Consider the following 24109-nt stretch of genomic DNA (forward strand, 5'->3'; position numbering starts at 1 on the left):
ATCACTGTGAAGTTATGATTCAGGCCGGGGCGAAGCCTCATGATGTATGCCGCATTCTTGAAGTCCCAAGCTGGCCTCCCCTTGTTGTGCAGAGGAGCAATGCGGTGGCGGATGAAATCAGCACCAATCATCTCGAGCGTAAGCCCGGCTAAGGTGAGGTGATGGATCCTGGTGCTGGCGACTGTGAGCTTCTCATCGTCGGCGTCGAGCTCGCCCCAGTCGTTGCCGCGGACCGGCGGCCTTCGACGGACCTGGCAGAACTCCTGCGGATCCTTCTCCTTGATCCAGCACCACCGGGCCCGCCATTCGTCCCACTTATCCTTCTGGGAACCCTCCGGGTACATGCCCTTGCTCAAGGCCCTTGGGATCCAAGTGACGCAGCCAGAGATGGCACCCCCTGACTGGATGCGAGGGACGAAGTAGTGGCGAAAGAGCGCCGTGTTGGGGTGAACCCCGGCGAAGCCCTCGCAAAGGTGGGCGAAGAAGGCCATGACCGCCACGGCATTCGGCGTAAAATCCAGAAGATGGAAGTCGTAGGTGTGCATGATGTCGCTGAAGAAGTCGGAGAAAGGGGGTAGAGCCCGCAGGAGTAGTAATCGACAAAGAAAGGGTATTTGTCTAGACCTGGCTTGGAGAAGGGAGCGGGGATGATGACCGTGGCGGGATGCCCCGCCGTCTCTCTCCCCCACAGGCACTTGAATTTTTCCCTGAGGGCGAGCGCGTCGATAGTCGAGGCGAAGAGGGCGTGCTCCTTCCGCAGCTTCACCAGCTCGCTCTTCGGCACCTCCTTCCCCTCGGCGGCCTTGGCCACTCCCTTGCCCTTGCTTGCCTTGGGTGCCATGGCGGCTGAGAAGGGGCGCAGGATCAAGAAGCAATGGAAGCACGGCGGCGGCGAGCAGAGGCGAGAACTCTGGTTTGCGCTCGAGGAAGAAGAGGGGAACGGCGGTTCCTAGATTGGGAAAGGCAGGAAGGGTAAATGAGCAGCGCCCCTATGTATTCCTCTTTTTATGGGGAAGGCGCGGGCTGCCTCTTTACTATTCAGTGTGAGGTGACGTAGGCGTGCTGCGGCCGTTCCACGCACGAGCCCCACGTCACGCACTCAATGCGGATCGTGGGGAAGCGCAACTGACAAGAGTTTACAGTAGTTAATCTCAGCCACGTGTGCCCGTGTGCCCGTGCACTGCTTTGGGCCTGGCCCAACTACACTCTGCGCTTATGTGTGGCGCAGGCCCGGGGGCTCCTGACGGTGTACAAAAGTATGGGCTCTTCTGTACCCCTTACTTGTGCACGTGCAGTCGTAGCCACACCTGCAGCAGGGCTTGGAGGGGCAGTAGAAGGCGAGATACCAAACTACCAAGACAGCATTCAAGCCAATGAATAGAGAGCAGAAGACTAGCTGGACCTCCCCCGGCAACACCCTAACCAGGGCAACCTACGTAGCCCCGGCAAGACCCTTGCCGGGGCAACCTGTGAAGCACCAGCAAGGCCATCACCCTTGAGGTTGAGAGCTTTGGCACCATCGACAACGTCAAGGCCAAGACTCGGGGACGCGTGCTTAGTAGCATGCAGATCTTTGTAAAGACTAATGGCATGCAGGTCCACGTGGGACCAGAAGACGAGGCCTTGCCGAGGACGACTGAGAAGCCCCCGGCAAGACCCTTGTCGGGGACAATTGCGGGGCCACAACCAGGCCCGCACCCGACAAGGTTTTACCACTTCGCTGTCGTCCCAGCGCGACGACCAGCCTGCCAACTAAGCAGGCGCCTGCATGGCGACATCCAGGTCCTAAGACAACTAAGAAAGCACCTGTGTGGCGGCATGCAGATCTTCGTGGAGGCTCTACCACTGCGCCAGCACAGCAGCCAGCCGGCTAGCCTGGCGTTGCATGCCTCGTCAGCCTAGACATGTGTCGAGGCAAGGAGAGGTGGCGACGGACGGGACGACTTCTGTTACCACCCTCGACAAAGTAGGAGGGCACGTAGGCAGCGCACTAAATGTGTTTGTCCTACGATGTCAGTGATAAGCTTAAGCACTGTAGCTGCTTTCCACCTCCTGTGTGCCACTGTGGCGACCCCTTTGACATATAAAAGGAGGCCCGAGGCGTATTGAGAGAGGATTCGGACTTTTTGGACTGGGCATGCACCGCAGATAGTTCAAGAACTCAAGGACACTAAATATACACCAAAGCAGGACTAGGGTTTTACGCACCATTGCGGCCCGAACCTGGGTAAAAATCCCTCGTGCTGATCACTAGACCTGCTCTTTGCGCAGCTCTCTCCCCGCCAACCGTAGAAGGGATCCTCGTGATCCCATAGGTGTCATTTCCCCGACACCCACTATTTTGGAGGGTGTTGAAGCTTATTTTGATAATTATGAAAGTGAATTTGGAGAGGTCATGACTTTATTTAGTGATGAATCCACTATTTCGGAAGAGGTTTCAATTGATTTAATGAGAACAAAGTTGCTATCTATGATGATTATTGTGATGACATGTATGCTATAAAGAATAATGATAACCATGAAACTTGTCATCATGATTTTAATTTTCAATTGGATTATGCCTCACATGATAGTTATTTTGTTGAGTTTGCTCCTACTACTATTGATGAGAATAAATTTGCTTATGTGGAGAGTAATAAATTTTCTATGCTTGTGGATCATGAAAAGAATGCTTTATGTGATATTTATATTGTTGAATTCATTCATGATGCTACTGAAAATTACTATGAGAGGGGAACATATGCTTTTACATATTGCAATAATATCAAGTTTCATCTCTCTGTGTTGAAAGTTTTGAAGTCATGCTTGTTTTGCCTTCCTATGCTAGTTGTTTCTTGTTCCCATAAATTGTTTGCTCACAAAATCCCTATGCATAGGAAGAGGGTTAGACTTAAATGTGCTAGTCATATGCTTCATGATGCTCCCATTATGTTTCAATTCTTATCTTTTTATGTGAGCATAATTGAAATCATCATGCCTAGCTAGAAAGGCATTAAAGAAAAGTGCTTGTTGGGAGACAACCCAATATTTACCCCTACTGTTTTTGCATGTTCACATGATTAAGCTACTATAGTAATCATGTTTTATAGCTTTTGTTTCAATAAAGTGCCGAGTAAAGCCTTTGGGATACTGTGGATGATAGTTGATTCAATTCGGTCCAAAAACAGAAACTTTCGCGCCCAGTCACAGAATTGTTAAAAATCACTGGAGCGTCGAAAAAATTCTGAATTTTTTACAGTATATTGATATACAGATTTCCCAGGTTTTCCTAATTTTTCAGAATTTGTGGAGTAACAGGAGTATGGAAAGTTTCCAGATTACTACAGACTGTTCTGTTTTTGACAGATTATGTTTTCTATGTGTTGTTTGCTTATTTTGATGAATCTATGAGTAGTATCGGAGGGTATGAACCATGGAGAAGTTGGAATACAATGGATATAACACCAATATAAAATTAGAACGAGTTCATAACAGTAACTAAGTGGTGATTTGCTTTGTTATACTAACGGAGCTTACGAGTTTTCTATCGAGTTTTGTGTTGTGAAGTTTTCAAGTTTTGGGTGAAATTTCGATGGACTACGGAATAAGGAGTGGCAAGAGCCTAAGCTTGGGGATGCCCAAGGCACCCCAAGGTAATATTCAAGGACAACCAAGCATCTAAGCTTGGGGATGCCCCAGATGGCATCCCCTCTTTCATCTTCATTCATCGGTAACCTTACTTGGAGCTATATTTTTATTCACCACATGATATGTGTTTTGCTTGGAGCGTCATTTTATTTTATTAGGATTTTCTTTCTGTTTGAATATATCCCAAGATCTGGAATTCTTAAATGCTAGAGAGTCTTCACATAGTTACATAATTATTCGACTACTCATTGATCTTCACTTATATCTTTTTTAGTAGTTTGTCCTTTGCTCTAGTGCTTCACTTATATCTTCTTAGAGCACGGCGGTAGTTTTATTTTGAAGAAATTGTTGAACTCTCATGCTTCACTTATATAATTTTGAGAGTCTCTAAACAGCATGGTAATTTGCTTTGGTTATGAATGTAGTCCTGATATAATAGGCATCCAAGAGGGATATAATAAAAACTTTCATATAAAGTGAATTGAATACTATGTGAAGTTTGATTCCTTATGATTGTTTTGAGATATAAAGATGGTGATATTAGAGTCATGCTAGTGAGTAATTGTGGATTGTAGAAATACTTGTGTTAAAGTTTGTGATTCCTGTAGCATGCATGTATGGTGAACCGTTATGTAACGAAGTTGGAGCATGATTTATTTATTGACTGTCTTCCTTATGAGTGGCGGTCGAGGACGAGCGATGGTATTTTCCTACCAATCTATCCCCCTAGGAGCATGCACGTAGTACTTTGTTTCGATGACTAATAGATTTTTGCAATAAGTATGTGAGTTCTTTATGACTAATATTGAGCCTATGGATTATACGCACTCTCACCCTTCCACCATTGCTAGCCTCTCTAGTACCGCGCAACTTTCGCCGGTACCATATACCTTCCTCAAAACAGCCACCATACCTACCTATTATGGCATTTCCATAGCCATTCCGAGATATATTTCCATACAACTTTCCATCGTTCCGTTTTATTATGACACGTTCCATCATTGTCATATTGCTTTGCATGATCATGTAGTTGACATCGTATTTGTGGAAAAGCCACCTTTCATAATTCTTTCATACATGTCACTCTTGAGTCATTGCACATCCCAGTACACCGTCGGAGGCATTCATATAGAGTCATAATTTGTTCTAAGTATCGAGTTGTAATTCTTGAGTTGTAAGTAAATAAAAGTGTGATGATCATCATTATTAGAGCATTGTCCCATGTGAGGAAATAAAAAAAGAGGCCAATGAAGCCTAAATAAAAAGAGGTGGCCAAAGAAGCCAAACAAAAAAAGAGAGAAAAAGAGAGAAGGGGCAATGTTACTATCCTTTTTTCCACACTTGTGCTTCAAAGTAGCACCGTGATCTTCATGATAGAGAGTCTCCTATGTTGTCACTTTCATATGCTAGTAGGAATTTTTCATTATAGAACTTGGCTTGTATACTCCAACGATGTGCTTCCTCAAATTGCCCTAGGTCTTCATGAGTAAGCAAGTTGGATGCACACCCACTTAGTTTCTTTTTGAGCTTTCATAAACTTATAGCTCTAGTGCATCTGTTGCATGGAATCCCTACTCACTCACATTGATATCTATTGATGGGAATCTCCATAGCCCGTTGATACGCCTAGTTCATGTGAGACTATCTCCTTCTTTTTTGTCTTCTCCACAACCACCATATTCTATTCCACCTATAGTGCTATATCCATGGCTCACGCTCATGTATTGCGTGAAAGTTGAAAAGGTTTGAGAACATCAAAAGTATGAAACAATTGCTTGGCTTGTCATCGGGGTTGTGCATGATTTGAATACTTTGTGTGATGAAGATGGAGCATAGACAGACTATATGATTTTGTAGGGATAACTTTCTTTGGCCATGTTATTTTGAGAAGACATGATTGCTTTATTAGTATGCTTGAAGTATTATTGTTATATCAATATTAAACTTTTTTTTTGAATCTTATGGATCTAAACATTCATGCCACAATAAAGAAACTTAGATGGATAAATATGTTAGGTAGCATTCCACATCAAAAATTCTGTTTTTACCATTTACCTCCTCGAGGACGAGCAGGAATTAAGCTTGGGAATGCTTGATACGTCTCCAACGTATCTATAATTTTTTATTGTTCCATGCTATTATATTATCTATCTTGGATGTTTTATATGCTATTTTATATGATTTTTGGGACTAACCTATTAACATAGAGCCCAGTGCCAATTTCTGTTTTTTTCTTGTTTTTGAGTTTTGCAGAAAATGAATATCAAACGAGGTCCAAATGAGCTGAAAATTTACGGTGATTTTCTATGGACCAGAAGAAGCCCCCGGAGCAAAAGAGTTGGGCTAGAAGAGCCACGAGGCATCAACAAGGGTGGAGGGCGCCCCCCTAGGGCGCACCCCCCTGCCTTGTCGTCGCCTCATGGACCCCCTGACTTGTTCCCGATGCCAAAAATTCTTATAAATATAGAAACCCCAGAAATAAACCTAGATCAAGAGTTCCATCGCCGCAAGCCTCTGTAGCCACGAAAAACCAATCGGGAGCCTGTTCCGGCACCCTGCCGGAGGGGGAAACTATCACCGGTGGCCATATTCATCATCCCGGCGCTCTCCATGACGAGGAGGGAGTAGTTGACCCTCGGGGCTGAGGGTATGTAACAGTAGCTATGTGTTTGATCTCTCTCTCTCTCGTGTTCTTGATATGGCACGATCTTGATGTACTGTGAGCTTTGTTATCATAGTTGGATCATATGGTGTTTCTCCACCTCTACCTTCTTGTGATGAATTGAGTTTTACCTTTGAGGTTTCACTATTACCAAGTTGAATACTATAGTGGATTTGAGAACACTTGATGTATGTCTTGTGTAGGATACCTGTTGTGATGATGGGGTATTCTATTGATTCACATGATGTATGTTTTGGCACTCAACTCGCGGATTTCCGAGGTAACATTGGGGTAATCTATGCATAGGGGTTGATGCACGTTTTTGTCCTTGTTTCTCCGGTAGGAATCTTGGGGCACTCTTTGAGGTTCTTTATGTTGGATTAAATATTATGAATCTGAAGTTGTTTGATGCATATCGTATAATTGACCCACGGATACTTGTGGTGACATTGGAGTACCTAGGTGACATTGGGGTTGATTGATGTGTGTCATATACGAAACTCTAGGGCTGTTTGTGACACTTATAGGAATAGCTCACTAGATGGATCGGAAAGAATAACTTTGAGGTGCTTTCGTAGCCTACAAGCAATTTCATCTTATCTTCTCCGCGATAGGAACTTTGGATTGACTTTTGTCGCATGTTGAGGGATTGCCATATGATCTAATTATGTTATCATTGTTGAGAGAATTTGCACTAGTGAAAGTATGAACCCTAGGCCTAGTTTCCAAGCATTGCAATACCGTTTTCACTCACTTTTACCACTTGCTACCTTATTGTTTTTATATTTTCATATTACAAAAACCTATATCTGCCATCCATATTACACTTGTATCACCATCTCTTCGCCGAACTAGTGCACCTATACAATTTGCCATTATATTGGGTGTGTTAAGGACACAAGAGAATCTTTGTTATTTGGTTGAAGGGTTGTTTGAGAGAGACCATCTTCATCCTACGCCTCCCACGGATTGATAAACCTTAGGTCATCCACTTGAGGCCTACAAAACTCTGCGCTTGGAGGCCCAACACGAGTCTACAAGAAGAAGGTTGCGTAGTAGACATCAGCCTGTTTGAAGTATGGGAATGATCTTTTGGCAATGATCCTTTTCAAATTTTTAGATTTCCAAAATTCAAAAAACAAAGAAAACATTATTTTTCTTCAGTTGTGAGTCAAAAATCAAACAAATGCAGAAACACTTTTTGCTTCAAAAAGTTTAACAAAGCGTGTTATTAAAGTTCTTCAAACTATATATTCAAAGGAGTCTTAAATAACCACCAAACAGAACTCCATATTACAATTGTGCACTATGTTTTGTTCATCGACTATTTTTAAATATACAAGCGTGCACCCAATAACATAACAACAGTGCATCATTCAGTAAGGGATATTGTTAACCGAAAAAAACGTCTCGACCACTAAGGCACGACCGTGACACTGTTGCATGTTCCACCATGACTCGACTACCTTCATAAACCAAGAAAGCGCATCTTCTGAAACAACTCGAATATAGAGGCACCATGTGACCAAAAAAACATTTCATTCAACAAAAAAACTGCAGCTTGAAAATAACAAGACCACGCATAGACACGCACACTGAGCGAGGGATGCCATTGCGGTAAAAAGTATATTGCTCGAACCGCTAAAAAAATTGCTCTAACAGACGCCTGTTTCCGTAACTCACCGTCGGATGACGTCCCAACTGCTCTCGTCGGTTACTTTTTCTACATTACAAAGAAACCATCCAATTTCATTTACACCGCATCCATTTGCCTCTTCTTCCTCCACCATTCCTCGTCGGCCGCCAAAAACCCACACCGCCTCCCTGCAGCCATGGACGACGAGAAACTAACAACACACACCGAACACGTCACTGCCCATGGCACAACTGTGCTGGAGGTGGTGTACACCAACGACCCAAAGACTGGAGCGAATCATCAAAATGTACGAGGAATGGCTAAAGGAGGAGAAGAACAAGTTTGTCAGCCTCGACCTCGAGTACACACGTAAGAGTAGTTACAGACGCCGAGGGGTCGCTGTCATGCAACTTGCCATGCGCGAGCATGTCCTCGTGTACCACTATTGCAGGTCCGAGCGCTGCCAAGCGTTGGTTGAGTTCCTGCAACGCAAAGCGATAACTTTCGCTAGCGTCGACACCAGGAGCGACAAGATCATACTTGCCCGTGCATGGATCAGAATTTCAGACGAGCACCACGTCAGCATCCAGAGGCAGTTCTGTATCAAGGGTGGTGGAGAAAGGGACTCCATGGCTGGCCTTGCAGTAGCAATCATCGACTCCTCCTACAAGAACATGAAGAAATCATTCCCAAGCAAAAAGCACAAATTCTGGGAGAATCCGCTTTCAACGCTGCACCTCGAGTACGCAGCAAAAGACGGGTACGTTAGCTACGAGTTGTATTGTAGGACCCTAATCATTAAAGACGGGCTACGTCACCTTCTCCAACCACCATTGAAAGAACGGCTCCGACCATGTAAGAACAAAGACAAGGGATCTTCGAGGGGCTAGAAGCGCAGGCAATCATCGACTCCTCCTACAAGAACATGAAGAAATCATCATTCCAAGCGAAAAGCACAGGTTCTGGGAAAGCCGCTTTCAACGTTGCACCTCAAGTACGCAGCAAAAGACGGGTATGTTGGCTACGAGTTGTACTGTAGGATCCTATTCATTAAAGACGGGATCCTATTCATTAAAGATGGGCTACGTCACCTTCTCCAACCACCATTGAAAGAATGGCTCCGACCATGTAAGAACAAAGACAAGGGATTTTCGAGGGGCTGGAAGCGCAGGAAGGGAAACAGCGGATGGTGAATTGCTAGAAATTGGAAATGTACATTCAACTAGTAGTATCTAGTAGTATGTTAATTTAGATTGAATGAACATATGTTGTAATTATAATTGTTGTTGGTCAAATATGTGTGTATTGTATTACTTATTTGGGTTGAACATACTAGTGTGCTGAAATGCAATTAGTAATTTAACTTATATTTGAGCGAACATATGTTCTAACTAATGATTATAGTAGGTCAATACGTCAAATATTATTGTATTATACTTATGATACTTATTGTACAAAATGGATGATGCTATGTAAAAATATGTGATTGTATCATTGTTAACTTTCTGTAAAATGCTTATTCAAGACTGGCGTGAGCAATTTCAGAAATATTTCTAAGGAACTTTAGTTTATCCATGTCGAGGCACAACCATGGCTCTTGGAAACAGTATGAGCACTTGACAAATTTGAGATTACATTGTAGAAAACACTGAGAGCACTTTCAGAGTCTTAGCGCATTAAAAAATAAAATAAATCATGCAGACACCATTTGACATCAAACACTGTCTAAATAAAGGAGCGGGCCTCAACTACCACATAGAGGCACAACCGTGACTCTTCCGCATCTACCACCGTGACTTTGCTGCATATAAAACCGTAACTCTGTTGAAACTACCACGGTGACTATGCTGCATCCACAATCGCCACTCTGGTGCATCTACCACCGTGCCTCAACTAGGTTCATAGCCCTGCCTCTCTCAGTAAACGTGTCAACTGAAAATAACTGAAACACAAAGGCACAAACGTGGCTCTTGGTACTATAGGACCGTGCATCCACTAAGTTGACGAACCGTGCCTCTTCGACTAAACCTGTTGGCGCACAAACAATAGGACGACACACAAACAGTAGGACGACAGACACACAGACGTGACTCTTCATCTTCATAGTATAGAAGTGTGCCTCCTCTAGCATCACAACAGTGCCTCTCTTAGTAGAGATGTTGACGAGAAAAACATTCGGAAAACAGAGGAAGGAACAAGCAGCAATATTGTTGCTTCTAATTTATGTATAACCATGCCTCCATTACCTACACGCATGTGCATCTCTGACTGTCCATGTCAGAGGAAACATAGAGAAAACAAAGGCACACCCGGGCCTCTAATTTATGTATAACCGTGTCTATCATAAATTGACATATGTTCCAAAAAAAATCTAAAACAGAGATGCACAGCCCTGCCACTTCTGCATCCACGGTACAACAATGAACAAGTAGGTTCATATAGGTTTTATATATCTAAATAACATTATATTCTACGATGGATTCTTAAATAACATGAGTTCTACTTCACATCCTATAACAAACATCATTGTGAAAGAAGACTGAAGATAACAACAAACCTCCCATCACGCTCCTTGAAGGTTATGAGATCCAAGTTGTTTACTTTAATAGACGATGCCTGAAGAAAATCACTGAACCCTTGCTTCTTGAACACCATTCTACCACCCAAGCCAATGAAGTACGAACAAGGAATGCTCACATATATATCATCATCGTAAGAATCTAAAGTAACTTCAAGAGTTAAAACGTCGGCCCTAGGAAATGACACAAACTTCTTCAAACTCCTGACAACCATGCTAGGAATAACCTGAAGAGAACATCAAGCTATTAGAAATAAACAAAATTAAAAAATATAAAAAGATGAAATGCAAAATGAAAAAATAGAAATTAAGGAAAACAAAGGAAAATAAATCTGACCATATGATGACCATTAACATTCACGGAATTAATCATGTGAACAAAAGGACAACAGAGTATGTAGTTGTCATCAAAGAATTGTTGCGGCATGAAATACATTTGCTGATAATTGAGATCGACACCACGAGTGTAAAAAAAAGTGCCAACAAGTTCCTTCTCAGAGTCGCTCAAATCCTCATGTGCTACAAAATCAAATTTCACAGGTTCAGGGGAACAGCAAATAATGTGACATGAAACAAGCTAAATACTTCCTTTAAAAAAACCTTACCAACACAGGGTAAAGGGGACATATCTCCACCTGATAGAAATCAACACCAATCAAGGTTTCATAGTGCTCAAGCCTAACGGTCATTGTATCACGATGACGAAGACCATAATCAATACCAATCGTTCCTAAGAAGAACCATGGAATTTGCTGCTCACCCGACCATGGCTAAACAGAACACCATACAATTCACCTTGCACTCCTCAATGTAACGAGCAAGATGAGCTCTAACACTGCATGGAACATACTGCAAATCAGATCAAAACAATCATTATAATAAAAAAAACAAGACCTAGAATAATTTGCATTCAAAAAAGAATCAGCGGCACCAAAAGAAATAAGTATGTGTGCCACCATAATTTTTAACACCAAATATTGAACAAATATAAAGATGTTATTCTTACAACACGCCTCGAACAACGCCAATCCAGCACCACAGTAAACACATCTACAAAAGAATCAAAAGTGAAACAAGGGCTACCCGGCATAAAAAAGGACAAGCCATACCTACAAAGAACACAGTGATTATTAAGAACTAATTGCACAAATCGAGTTGAAAGCTAACATTTGATAGTGCTGGAAGCCCACACCTATAAATCTCCATTGCCCGAAAATACAATGGGAAAATTAAAGGAAAACAAACCATAAACAGGGAACCAACGAAGGCAGCCGATAGGCAACGACGACGGCGCGAATGACGAACCGCCGTGGACGGCAAAGAAGAGCCGCCATAAGCAGGCGATAACAACGCCGGCGGCAACGTGCGGCAACGATAGCGAAAGAGGAAACAAAGCAAAAAAGCCCAGGCGGCAGCGACGGGTCGGCGGCACCAGAGAGAAACAGATCTCAGAAACATATCAAAACTATATTACAAAACACTAAAAGTTCAAGGACTAAAATGAAAAAGAAACATTAAAAAAATGAAAACCGGAAATCACGGGAGCGCCACTCCGCGCGACAAATTGTCGCGCGCGGAGCATCCCGAAAAGGTCTCAGAAGCACCCGCACGTAACACTTGTCGCGCGCAGAGCGCTCCCTGACTAACTTTTGCGGGAAGCGCTCTTCAACTAGTGATTTCGTCTATATATGCTCCAGCGAACAAGCACCACACGTTGCCTAGGCCTCCTATGCGCTCGGCTTGCCAAGGCCTTGCCGCCTCGGCCTTCCCACGCCATGGGGCGTGCACGTATCAAAGCTGCATCATTGTGTTACTCGAGAAAAAAAAGCTGCCTCATTGTGTTACTCGGAAAAAAAAAAGCTGCCTCATGTTAAGTGGTAACAATAGTACAGCGCTAACTACTTTGGTACCAATACCATGGCAACTCAGTAATTGTGGGATGGCAACTTTAGAGTCCAAAAAAGAGCGACAAAACATATCCAAATGAGATCTTGTTGCGAAGCTGACGATACGAAGATATCGATGAAAACAAATCGTGAATCGGCCAAGCGGTTTACTAGTTTGCAAATCATTCTTTTTTTCATAGATCATCTGGGTTGACTTTTATGCATTGCTATGTCGTGTTAACTAACTAGACCGTTGAACGGATCGATCCCATTTCAGATGTACTCCCTCGGTCATAATATAAGACGTTTTTACAGCTCAATTTGAACTGTAAAAATGTCTTATGTTATGGGACAGAGGTAGTAGTAAACAAAATAATGCACATTCAAGGGAACTATCAAGCAAATGGTTTGTGGGTATTAACGCCGTAGGTGCCAAAGAAGAATGAGAAGAATCCAAATAAAAAAAGGAACATGAGTCAATTCGCATGAATTACCAAGTTTGACTGTTGGCCTCCGAAAGTATTTTATATGGCTTATTATCACATAATCGCATATCTGAGTCTGAACTCAGCTCATCCTTAACTGAACTCCTCCCAACTAGTTCAATCAATCCTAGCATTCGCATGATATTGATTGATTACCTCGGTAAAGTAAAACCATATGTCATGCATGTACTTAGCCAAGATAAGTTGACACATGTGTTATCTTCACTGCATGTCTTCATCCTTCTTTTGTTTTTTTCTCTTTCTCCGCCGATCCTTCTTTGGTTGCTTCCGTTTGGTGTTCCCTTCGCTCTCCAATTCTGTATGCAACAAAAACGTAGTTGCCACAGCACGAAAAAATAAATGGGCACTACCACGATGTACTGGACCAGGATTTTAGTTTGACAAATAAAACATTGTACATGGGCATTACCACGATGTTCTGGGGACATGGGGCCTCCAGAGAGAGGGTCTAGTTCAAGGACGTCCTTGCCATCAACATCCATTGCCGATGCATTGGCCTATGGAAATTATAAAGATGGCTTAAAAAGCAGTAATTTTCACATGCACAAAGAATTGTTCCGTAATCTTCATCGTGTACTTTTAGTGAACTGTGGCTTAATAAGTTCCTTTTCTATAAAGATTATACATTATGTATTTCTAACCAAACAACTGAGCTTCCGATTATTACTTCAGATATTCTTTCTTTCTACTCCCTCTGTAAAGAAATATAAGAGTGTTAGATCACTACTTTAGTGATCTAAACGCTCTTATATTTCTTTACGGAGGGAGTACATTCAGATCAGCTATTTTTCTTTTAGGCACTCTCTTGTATGTTGCTTCGTAAAATCATGTATTGGCGCCAAACTAAAACTAAAAGGGATCAACAGAGAGCAAGGGACGAGTAAACAAACTACAACTACGCCAGGTGGCCAAAATCACTGTTTTGACCTTTTTCGGTAACTTTAGCACAAAATGAACCCTGCTGGAAACTTTAGCACGATTTGACCCTTATTAGAACCGCCAAGCATCATGGCGTTTCTTCTACACAGCGCAACGCATGGCGTTTCTGCCCTGAGAAAAAACACCAGGGCTTGTGGCGTTTCCAGTAACACGTGCCCACGGCCACTTTATCTATGTGGGGAAGAAACGCGGGCAAGTTTGACGTGTCTAGGTAGGGCAGAAACGCCACAAGCCATGGCGTTACTAAAAGGGTCAGATTGCGAAATAAAATCTGGAAGAGTTCAGATCGTGCTAAAGTTACCAAAAAAGGTCAAAATAAGTGATTTTGGCCACACTAGGTGATGGTACAACTTTATCAACCTGGCAGTGCCAAATAAAACAGTGAATAAGACAAACTAAGTTTATTTAATTTATATTCTTCAAAGAACTCTTCAGTAAGCTGTATCAAATTAATACATGAAAATAATAGTAATAGAAAAAAATATCACGTGAAATGTTATAAAGCAGATGTACTTCTAAAGAAAGAAAGAGCAGACATACGTACATCAGCTGTTGTTTTACATTTTTTCTTGATTATTGTTTCTTTACCAGCCTTTTCTAAATCAGCCTGTAGCAACATTAATAAAAGAAAGTCAGAACATCACATATAATGTTAGAGCATCTCCAGCCGTTGTGCCCCCCAGGAGGCGTTTTTTCGGCCCCGGCGAAATTTTTACAGCCGGGAACGAAGATACTTCCAGCCCCCCCCCCCCCACCCCAGCACTTCTATCTCTTCTCCCCCCGTGCGCCACCTCATCTTCCTCACTCCACCGCACCGCCACCACCACGCCGGCCTGCTCGCCGCGGCCGTTGCCATGTCGCCCGCCGCGGTCCTCTGCTTCAGCTGCGTCGACCCCGCCGGCCTGCTCGCCGCGCCCGCACGCCCCTGCAGCTTGTCCCGCGCGCGCCTTGCAGCTCGTCCCGCCACGCCGGCCTGCTCGCCGCGCCCCCTGCAGCTCAGGGCAGCGGCCCCGCCTCCGTCGACGCGGACATCAGCAGCGTGCGGAAGCCTGCTCGCCGCAGAAGTGGCAGAGCACCGCGAAGCCGCAGAAGTACAGGAGCAGGCACCTGCCGCGCGCGTCCGTGCCGCTGCGCCCCACCGCCGACGGGAGCGCCTCCACGGCCTCCGACATGGACGAGTCCTCCGACGCCGAGGAGGTCGAGGTCTGCAGCGGCGGCAGGTACTCGGTCGACGGCTACTCGGATCTGAGCTCGTCGAGGGACATGGCGCTGCCGGCACGGCGGCCACAGGCGCGCGCTGCTGCGTACGTCGAGGAGGAGGAGTACTCGGACTCCGCAGGCAGCTCCAAGTTCTCACGCGCGGTGAGCAGAGGGCGGCGGTGAGGAGGCAGAGGCCGGCCGGCGCGCGGCGAGGAGGCGGCCGCGACCAGCAGGGGGAGTGCCCGCAGGATCCGGCCGGAGACGCGGCGAGCTCGGTGGCGCGGTGGAGGCTGGCGGGGAGGGGGCCGGAGAGGCGGCGAGCTCGGTGGCGTGCTGGAGCGAGGAGCTCTGCTTGCGGAGAGAGAGGGAGGAGCCAGATTCCTTTTGCATGCAGGAAAAGGGGGGGGAGAGGCTGGCTGGTGGGGTTTCACCATGCATAAAGTAGCGCCGGGCGTCCCAAGTGCCCCCCAGGGGGCTGGGTTTTGCCCGGGGTTGCCGGTGCTGTTTTTGCTGAAATCCGGCGCAAAACGAGGTCGTGGGGGCGTGATTGGGAGCATTTTTTACATCCGGCGCTAAAAATAGTGCTTGGGGGGGCGTCTTGGGGGGCCTAGTGGAGATGCTCTTACTCCCTCCGTCCCAAAATATAGTGTGGATTTTATAAAATCAAACCTTTACAACTTTGACCAAATTTATAGAACAACCTATCAACACCTAGAATGCCAAATCAATACGATTTTCTCTGTAAAATTTGTCGAAGTTTATGTGGCTTGACTTCCACGAAAACCAATGTGCATTATATTATGGGACGGAGGGAGTACAAAGCAGCAATACTTGTACAGAAAGGAGCAGAAATTCATACATCAGTTATTGCTTTTTCGGTATCTTCCTTGGCCGCATATAACTCCTTAACAGCCTGAAGCAACATGAATGAATCTAAATGAGAAAATTAGAACATGGTGAAATGTTACAGAGCAACAATATTTTTATAGTACCTTCTCAAAGTTCTCAAGATCAGCCAACCATAGTTCACTTGGTTGTTTTATTGCTATGGCTTCATACTCAGCTTCCATAGTATGCATTTCTGATACAAGCTCAGAAACGTACTGATCAGTTAACTGGCTAATTTGCAGAGAAGAAAGATACTTAAAACCAACGGCATCTCCCTCTTCTGGGATTGCTTCAAATCCCATTCTCTTTAAGAAATTCCAACATTTGATCTTCATTTTTCTTGCCAGTTAGTATGTATTCACCACTCTGAAAACCGTTGATAAATTTAATTTTGTTTTCTTGTTGCTTTATCTGCATCATAAGTCTCTTGACAATTGCCTCCTGCACAACAATAATTGATTAAGATGGTACTTCCCAAATAAAATAAAACACAGCACAATTGCCTCCTGCACAACAACAATTGCCTCTTCTATATTAAGTAATTTTATTTTCTCAGTGTGAGATCATTAGTCAGCGGTTTGTAAAAGACAATGTCATTACTATGCATTATGCAGATTGGCTTGTACCACCATACTAAATTTCATGTAAATTATATGTTGGAAAATAAAAATGATCAGAACTCATAACATCGTATCTGTAAGCAAAGTAAACTTGCCATTAGCTGTTAACACGACTGGGGCTGACTACTTCAGAGAATGTTTGCTAGTTACAGTTAGACACGTTGCATATGCTGTTAGTAGACTCTAGACTGCATTTTATTTATTATGATGGAAACTGCAGCAGTTTGAATGATTTATCAATGCTGACTTGCTAATAATTCATGCTATACAACAAAGTTGAGACAGTCTCATGGTTAAATTCGCCACTATTGCGCACAACTAATTTATGGAGCCTCAAGATGCTATGTTAAAGTTAAAATTAATTGGTTGTGAAGTTCAAAACTTATCCAGGAAAGTCTCAAGTTACATAAAAATCACAAATAGTTTACGAGCTGTTGTACTGCATTTGACTTACACTAACAGGACCATTGTTTAAACATGAGACGGCAAGGCTGAAGCAGGAACATAGCATGATTCTGCAACTAAGTTTCATATATACCTTCCGTTTTTCATAGTGGGAAAACCTGACCTTGTAGAATTCTTGGGCTACTGAAAGTTGAGAAGGAAATGATTTCAGTTGAACTTCTATAACAAAAAGTAGAGTTCCGTAGAAAAAGTAGAAATGATTATGCAGAGTGCTTACTCTTTAGTGGGGTTGCATAATAAGTAAACTTGCCATCACTGTTATATAAGTGCATATTATTAGTCCAAATGTTTGTCGTCAGCTTGAATAATATCAGAGGGTCATGACCATCAGTCTTCTGCATATTCTCCTCAGTTAAGGTTACTGTAATATCCACATTCTTTGCATCTCCATCAACAGATATTTTCTGTACAATAAACCAGAACACATGAGTAATTACTCATAACTCTACTAAGCATGAGGAGCAGTGTGTTTGTGGCATTTTAGCCCAGTGCGATATGTCACCTCAATTATTATGTCGCCCGGTTTATTTGCATCGACCTTGTCCTTATTGTTCAACATAGATTGAAGGATTTTTTTATAACCTGCAATGGTGTAGCCAATAGGCAGCTCGGTAATTCTAAATGTATTATCAACCTTTTGTATAACACCACTGCTGATAAATAAATCATCTCTCTCAGCCCTGTCAATTGTGCCCTGTTGCATCATGAAGAAAATATGTTAACTACAGTTGTATGAGAACTTCAGAATGTTGCTGAATCATCATTATGCTATTAAAGGCATTTTATTACCTTGAATCCCCTGTACCAAGGAACCAATGGGCTCCACATTTTTTCCAAAAAAGGATCATTTATTAACTGTCTCATAACATTGGCAACATCGAGTGGATTATACATCGGGACAGAGGTCTTCCAACCAGTACCAACGCCCGAACATCCATTGATCAAGATCATAGGTACTATTGGAACATACCTGAGGTAAATAAAATGAGGCATTATGTAGGACTTATATGGTATATTTGTAATGGAGGATAAAAGGTTTCAAGTTAATTACCACTCAGGTTCCACTTCATTTCCATTCTGTTTCAAATAATTAAGATGGACCTCATCTTCTTTTGGGAACACTTTCTCTGTCATATCTGACAAACCCGTGGAAACATACCTACTCTTAGCGGAATGTTTCCTGCCCTGAAATCACAAAAAAATATACCTAGGCATGAGAAATTTACATAAAATTGATTTTATTAGAAATTAGCAGTAGAGATTTCAGACCTTGCTTCTTGTGCCATATTGGCCCTTGGGCTGCAAAAGGTTGATATTATTGGTTCCCACAAAGTCTTGGGCCATGCCTATAATTGTTGGTGGCAGACTTTGATCTCCATTCAAATATGCCGAATCTTGTAACCTATGTTTTTAAGGCGTCCGTAAGGCGTCAAGGCGCCCTCCAGGCTCAGGGCGTCGGCCTTGCCTTAGACAGTTGCGTAAGGCGTCCGCCTTAGGCTGTAAGGCGTCTGAAGCGTCCGCCTTAGCGCCGCCTTGCACGCCTCAGACCAAATCAGACGCCTTAGCTTGTCAGGCAGGGAAACAGAGATTGCAGGCGGGAAAACTGACCTGGGCGGGAACACAGGCGCGGGAAACATTGGTTCAGGTGCGACCAGTTATGAGAAGGGGAAAGAGAGAGTGAATCAACGCGAGAGGTCTCTCCTGTCTCCTCTCTGGACCATTGACGGAGGCTTCCTCCTCAGATCTGCGGCAGCCGCCAGCCTCCTCCCTCCGGCCACAGTTCCTCCCTCCTCTCCGGCTGCAGCTCCTCCCCATCCTCCTCTGGCGCAACCCTCTTCCAGCAGATCAGCACCACATCAAAGTATGAATCCCGCCCTCTCTTCTCCCCCCTTCCCCCCTCTCCTCTTTCTTCCATCCAGCAGTGTAGCTTGCCATGCTTGCCTGTTCTGTACTTCTGTTATGCACAGCTCCTCTACTAACTGTTAGGTGCTGCCTCTCTTATGCACAGCAGTGTAGCTAGATGTGCTTGCCTGCTCCTTCTCATCTGCATCTGTTTCTTCCCAGATCTGCTTCTCCACCCACAAGGCAGCAGCCCCACCACTGCTTCTCTCCTTGCCCATGCTTGATCTGGCTGCTCTAGTGATTTCGCTCTTCTCTCTTTTTCTTTGACAGTAGCCAGGTGTACCTGCTCTGATGGATCTAGCCAATGATCCTAGGAGAAGAGCTACATCAGATGATCCAGCCTGGAAGTATGGGTTCTGGCCAGATTTAGAGAGGAAAGATTTACTCCAGTGTACATTGTGTGGCAAGATAGTCCATGGTGGAGTGAGAAGGCTAAAGCAACACTTTTCTGGGGGTTCCAGTGATGCGGATAAGTGTCCCGAGGCATCCATGGAGATTAGGATAGAGATGCACAATTCCTTAAACACTAGAAAGTTTAAAGCTATGGAGCGATATATTGATGAGGAGGATGAAGCTGAACTTCAAAGGCGCCGTTCTGTCATATACACATGATGATTTGAGGCCTATGCTTTGGTAACAGTTTATATGTTAACGTTAGTTGTTAAATCTCCTAATTGGTTGCCATCTATTATATATGTATGTACAATTTATTAAGTTAATGCTAGTTGTTAAATCTCCTAATTGGCTGCCATATATTATATATGCACGTGTCTAAGGCGTCGCCTCGCCTTACGCTTTAGCGCTTAGGCGCCCCCCCCCCCCCCCCAGCGCCTCGCCTCGCCTTACCGCCTTAAAAACATAGCTTGTAACACATATCCAACAAGTTCTGTGACCTGTTGGGAATAAATTTTAGGAATAGCATGGACATGCTGATCAATAAACATGTAAAGGCCATTTCATATTACACACCTTAACTTCTTTTAAGGTTCTCTTCAAGCAGGAATGCATAATCTTCCTTTGGACAGGCTTAAAGCCATCCATCACCGATGGTGTTGACCGCTCAAGATTTGCTATAGAGTACAGCCGCATCTCATTATTTATGAAGTCACTATAACTAATGCATTCTTGAGTGTAATCCATGTGATACTGAAACTGGAATTATAATGCACGTTAAATTTCTGCAAAATGATACAGTCGACCTTATATCAATCAAATCAAGAGAAGATGTGACAGCACCTCGAACCCAATTTTCATCCATTCTTTTCTTAAGGCTGCTGACTTCCTATCAAATGCTAACTTTATACTAGTACTGTCTTCCACACCACGCCAAATGAAGTTTCGTGTGTGTTTGCGCATGTGTCGAAAATACTTAGCAGCGTCAGCAGTGGTGCTTGTTCCTAAACCCTGTACCAGTAAAAATTTGATTAACATCAAATAATTGCCTTCCGGCTTCATCACGAACATAAGATTTCAGCTGAAAAATCCGAATTCATACCTTATAATATTTCACTGTCCAGTTACCAGCCTCTCCTTCGTGCCTCTCATTCCACAGTTTATACTCGATCATTGAGTAGAACAAAATACTTTCACTATTATGGGAAAGCTGGGCAATAAATTCAAACATTTTACTATGCCAAAGAAACAGTTATAGCAAAAGCTAAAACATTAGACTAGCCACAATGAAGAGTAACATATACTAGTAACATACACATATCCCTAGACTATGTTACTACCTTCATAGTGGGTAGTAACATAAGTATGGTAACAAGCAAAGCCTCATTTATTAGGTTATAGACTCATATTGCATTGGGACATGTGATGTTACAGTAACTAGCTAAGTTACTCAAACTACCTCTCTCCTCATTAACTCATTGCCACATAAGCAAATTTGCTGAGTTGGACTCGATGTTACTGCTTAAGTTACTCCCACTGTGACTAGTCTTAGGCCCAATGTTACGTACTCTGATGATTGGAGTGATAAACTGCTGTAAAAACCCTTCAACTTTGAGCAAAGAAGGCCAACATTCAAGGAATAAATTGATGATTAAGCCTTTGATGTGAGAACCGTCAACGTCCTGAAATGTAGGTTGACATTCAGCGAATAAAATAAGAGTATGACTAGTGTTATTAAATACTAGAGATGTTAAGCACTGACCTGATCCATCATAATCATTATACGGCCATACCGCAAGCCATCAACAACACTGTACTTGCGTTCAAATTTCAGACCCATTATCCGCATTATAGTTTGAACTTTAGAGCTTTCCCATACTTGGGCTGGTGTACGTCCATTCACATTCATGATTTTTCCATTCAATGGATACACGCCATAGTAATCCCGTCCAATAGTACCCAGGGCATTCATCTACGCAAACAAAAGTATGAAGCAAAAGTTTATTATTGTTATGAAAGCAATTTATCTCTATTGAAGGCCCAAGGGGAGGTATATATATACTCCCTCCGTTCCTAAATATTTGTCTTTCTAGAGGTTTCAAATGGTGACTACATACGGAACAAAATGAGTGAATCTACACTCTAAAATATGTCTATATACATCCTTATGTGGTGATCATTTTAAATCTCTAGAAAGACAATTATTTAGGAACGGAGGGAGTATTACGCAAGACTTCAGGTGCAAGGAAAAAAACATAGACTAATAAGGACTCCTAGACCAATACTAATACTTCCTAACAATTATTATGTTAGTATATCAAGCTTATAAATTTATATTAATAAACAAGGATCATAAATGCATATACCACAAGTAACTTTGCTGAATCTCCTTCGGTAAGAATCAAGGTGCACTTCCTAGCTTTTGTACCACCAGCAAACTTCACATCATCCAATTTCGGAATTCCAGTTACATCTGAATCAGATAAATCTGATTCGATGGTCGGATCACCCATGGGACATAGTATATTGATGATTCCAAACTCAATAACTGTGATCGTGAAAGGTGAGAATTAGTACAAGCCTTTTAAAGCAGGAAAGCGCTAAAACACTACGCACATTTTTGAAGGAACTCATCTGATAGCTTGCAAGTAAACACTTTGCTGTTTGTCACAGTTTCTTTGCAGGGTAAGTCAAATGTAGCATTTTCATCTGTCACATTGAGAAATAACCACAGCCAGCTCTTGACATTTTCATGCGTGATTTCTCTCTGCTTGCCACTTTCCTCAATGTTCCTCATGACATATGCTATAACCTGGTCTGCTACGCAGTCCACATGGCTTCCACCCAAAGTTGAATGTCCGTTCGTGAAGCTAACCTGGAAGAACATAAGTATATGTGACACAGATATAACATTAAGGGTCAGACAAATGCTTGATATAATGGACCTGTCCAGGAACATAATTGATCTTACTTGGTTGAACTCGCCATCACTAAGGGTCAGACAAATCTCCCATTCACCAACTCTCATACACCCTGCAAAGCACACAAATCTGAAAACCTACCAACAGAGGTATTATCAGTTTACAAAATGTTAGGTAAAATCGATCAAACCTTGGATGTTTCTCTTCTGCTTCCGCACCAGCGCCAATGTAGTGCTCGACAAACTTGAGAAATGTCATCTCTGGTATCAATTCATCATTGAAGCACACATCGATGCTTTTTCCAATGGTGCAGGTCATCTCAATGACTCTTTTTCGCATCATACAGATAATATCACCTTCCAGCTTCGTCATCCTGAACATTGCAAGATCAGGTATAAAAGACACGCTTGTCCACTCCTCCAGATGTGTTGATTCCTCAGGAACTATGCGGTTTTTAGTTACTTGCGGTTGTACCTTCAACATGCGTTTTCTGTATGTCTGCGTATAAATGCTCAGCCAATCAGTACTAATATCAATTTCTAGCTTTTACTGAAACATAAAATGAAAAATTGTCCTCGAGAGTAGCAGACAAGGAATGTTACCTGCTTGAGCAATTGTTTTCCATTTGTGGTGCTGACCGTAAACCTATTTGAGAGAACATTGGCAAACACTCCGTTGAACTCCATTGTCGGACTATACTCGGTAAATTGCAACATTGCCTCGGGCCCCATAGGGATATTTGTTCCAGTACAAGTAAACTTGATTCTGCCCTTGTTCTGGTCCACATCTACTGTCAGTCGAGTCATTCCTCGGTTCTTGTTATCTGCCACAAGAAGCAGTATCTGGTCGAAGATCTTGTATAATGCCATGGAGTAAGACAAATCTCCTCGAACAATCAAACTCTTCTCATCAAAAATCCAAACATTATGGATCTTCTGAACTTGTAGCGCACCAAGAACATCACTCTGAAATGAATGACGCTTGTACAGCGAGCTTACTTGAGATCTGGGGTCGTCCGAGGATCCGGGGGATGACATGCCGTCGCCCGCCACTGAAAGACGGTGGGCTAATTTTGCTGCAGTGAACAAATTCAGCCACAAAAGAGCACCAAATCTTGCTGAGGTCAAGGTTGCAGGGGAGGCGGTCGAGCTGATCTGTGCACTGCCAAGCAGAGGGCGGCTGAGGAGGTTAGGGTTCCTGCAGGCTGCAGCGCGCACCAATGGAGGCAGCGGGAGCCCCGGGCAGGCGAGCAGCAGGGAGGCAGGACGAGGCAGAGCAGGGCCGTTTAGCGCCCGAGCTGCGGCTTCGGGACGGTTGGCGCCGGAGCTGAGGCGTCGGGCGGCCCAGCCACGCGCCCGCGGGCGGAATCGACGGGCGCCGGGCTGCCCAGCCACGCGCCCAGGGAGGAGATCGGCGAGCGTAGAGGCTGCGGGGTGAGTGCTGGAGAGGGGTTAGAGGGAGAGGGGGGCTGCAGGGAGGCGCCGGCGAGGGCAGCAGGGAGGCGCCACCTCTACTGGGTGCGGGAGGGGCTGAAGAGGAAAGGGGATTTGGGAGTACGCAAATTGATTACCATAGCTCTATAGAAGAGAGAATTTGTAAGTACAAGATGACTATCACTCACTGCGAATAACGAGCGTAGTAAAACTTCACATCCAGGTGAGTCCAAAGGACAACCACCAACAACACCACCACTACGAAGCAAAAGAGCTTGTCCAAAACATAAAACCTCGCCGCGTCTCAACCACCGTCGGTCACCTTCGAAGAACAGCATCTCCCACCGAGCTTCCCTTGTCGACGCATCATCCCCCCTTTGTGCCTAAAAGGAGGAGGCAAGAGGATGCAGGACTCGATTCGTCCAGAGGAAGGCCCCGTCTTGGATTCACCAG

General features: G+C 43.8%; 3 protein-coding genes across 16 annotated transcripts; 1 reads left to right on the plus strand and 2 right to left on the minus strand.

Annotated features, from left to right (window-relative positions):
• Nucleotides 1-7896: 7896 nt before the first annotated feature.
• Nucleotides 7897-19104, minus strand: LOC109755816 (DNA topoisomerase 2). 11 transcript variants are annotated; one of them, XM_073496106.1, is made up of 17 exons: nt 18616-19104; nt 18277-18539; nt 18059-18192; nt 17797-17977; nt 17510-17701; nt 17225-17411; nt 17081-17130; nt 16027-16363; nt 15894-15947; nt 14379-14441; nt 13305-13392; nt 13031-13191; nt 11109-11338; nt 10841-11022; nt 10483-10730; nt 8744-8840; nt 7897-8589 (listed from the first exon to the last, which is right to left on the minus strand). In XM_073496106.1, exons 2-8 carry the CDS (start codon nt 18349-18351, stop codon nt 16214-16216), a joined length of 969 nt encoding a protein of 322 aa, XP_073352207.1. In that variant the 5' UTR covers nt 18352-18539; nt 18616-19104; the 3' UTR covers nt 7897-8589; nt 8744-8840; nt 10483-10730; nt 10841-11022; nt 11109-11338; nt 13031-13191; nt 13305-13392; nt 14379-14441; nt 15894-15947; nt 16027-16213. The 11 variants fall into 11 exon arrangements, with proteins under 11 accessions (XP_073352207.1, XP_040259424.1, XP_073352209.1 ...); XM_040403490.3 differs by having other exon boundaries at nt 16997-17130; nt 18616-18858; XM_073496108.1 differs by adding an exon at nt 11510-11553 and having other exon boundaries at nt 18277-18642.
• LOC141028985 (uncharacterized) lies at nt 8168-9460 on the plus strand. The gene is made up of 2 exons (XM_073506123.1): nt 8168-8685; nt 9451-9460. Exons 1-2 carry the CDS (start codon nt 8168-8170, stop codon nt 9458-9460), a joined length of 528 nt encoding a protein of 175 aa, XP_073362224.1.
• Nucleotides 18913-23796, minus strand: LOC109755815 (DNA topoisomerase 2). Of its 4 annotated transcripts, none has more exons than XM_020314700.4 (11): nt 22826-23796; nt 22414-22721; nt 22274-22335; nt 21919-22177; nt 21669-21850; nt 21065-21274; nt 20871-20984; nt 20405-20512; nt 20146-20313; nt 19879-20061; nt 18913-19219 (listed from the first exon to the last, which is right to left on the minus strand). In XM_020314700.4, the coding sequence occupies exons 3-11, from the start codon at nt 22328-22330 to the stop codon at nt 18983-18985; spliced, it is 1518 nt and encodes a 505-aa protein (XP_020170289.3). In that variant the 5' UTR covers nt 22331-22335; nt 22414-22721; nt 22826-23796; the 3' UTR covers nt 18913-18982. The 4 variants fall into 4 exon arrangements, with proteins under 4 accessions (XP_020170289.3, XP_020170288.3, XP_020170290.3 ...); XM_020314699.4 differs by having other exon boundaries at nt 18913-19265; XM_045234626.2 differs by having other exon boundaries at nt 19166-19802.
• Between the last annotated feature and the right edge of the window lie 313 nt (nt 23797-24109).

The sequence above is a fragment of the Aegilops tauschii genome, chromosome 1 (assembly GCF_002575655.3).
Source record: "Aegilops tauschii subsp. strangulata cultivar AL8/78 chromosome 1, Aet v6.0, whole genome shotgun sequence".
Lineage (NCBI taxonomy): Eukaryota > Viridiplantae > Streptophyta > Magnoliopsida > Poales > Poaceae > Aegilops > Aegilops tauschii.

Bases quoted from the DNA above. Each gene is read 5' to 3' on its own strand.
- LOC141028985 (XM_073506123.1), top strand. From the start codon at position 8,168: ATGGCACAACTGTGCTGGAGGTGGTGTACACCAACGACCCAAAGACTG.
- LOC109755816 (XM_040403490.3), bottom strand. From the start codon at position 18,351: ATGGCCCAAGACTTTGTGGGAACCAATAATATCAACCTTTTGCAGCCC. The intron at 17,978-18,058 runs GTAATTAACTTG...TATTTACCTCAG, and splicing joins AATGAAGTGGAACCTGAGTG to GTATGTTCCAATAGTACCTA. The intron at 17,702-17,796 runs GTAATAAAATGC...ATGATGCAACAG, and splicing joins CTTGGTACAGGGGATTCAAG to GGCACAATTGACAGGGCTGA.
- LOC109755815 (XM_020314699.4), bottom strand. From the start codon at position 22,330: ATGAGAGTTGGTGAATGGGAGATTTGTCTGACCCTTAGTGATGGCGAG. The intron at 20,985-21,064 runs GTCAGTGCTTAA...CCTACATTTCAG, and splicing joins TAATGATTATGATGGATCAG to GACGTTGACGGTTCTCACAT. The intron at 19,266-19,878 runs GTGTGTAATATG...AAATCTGGCCAG, and splicing joins GAACCTTAAAAGAAGTTAAG to AACCCATACTTCCAGGCTGG.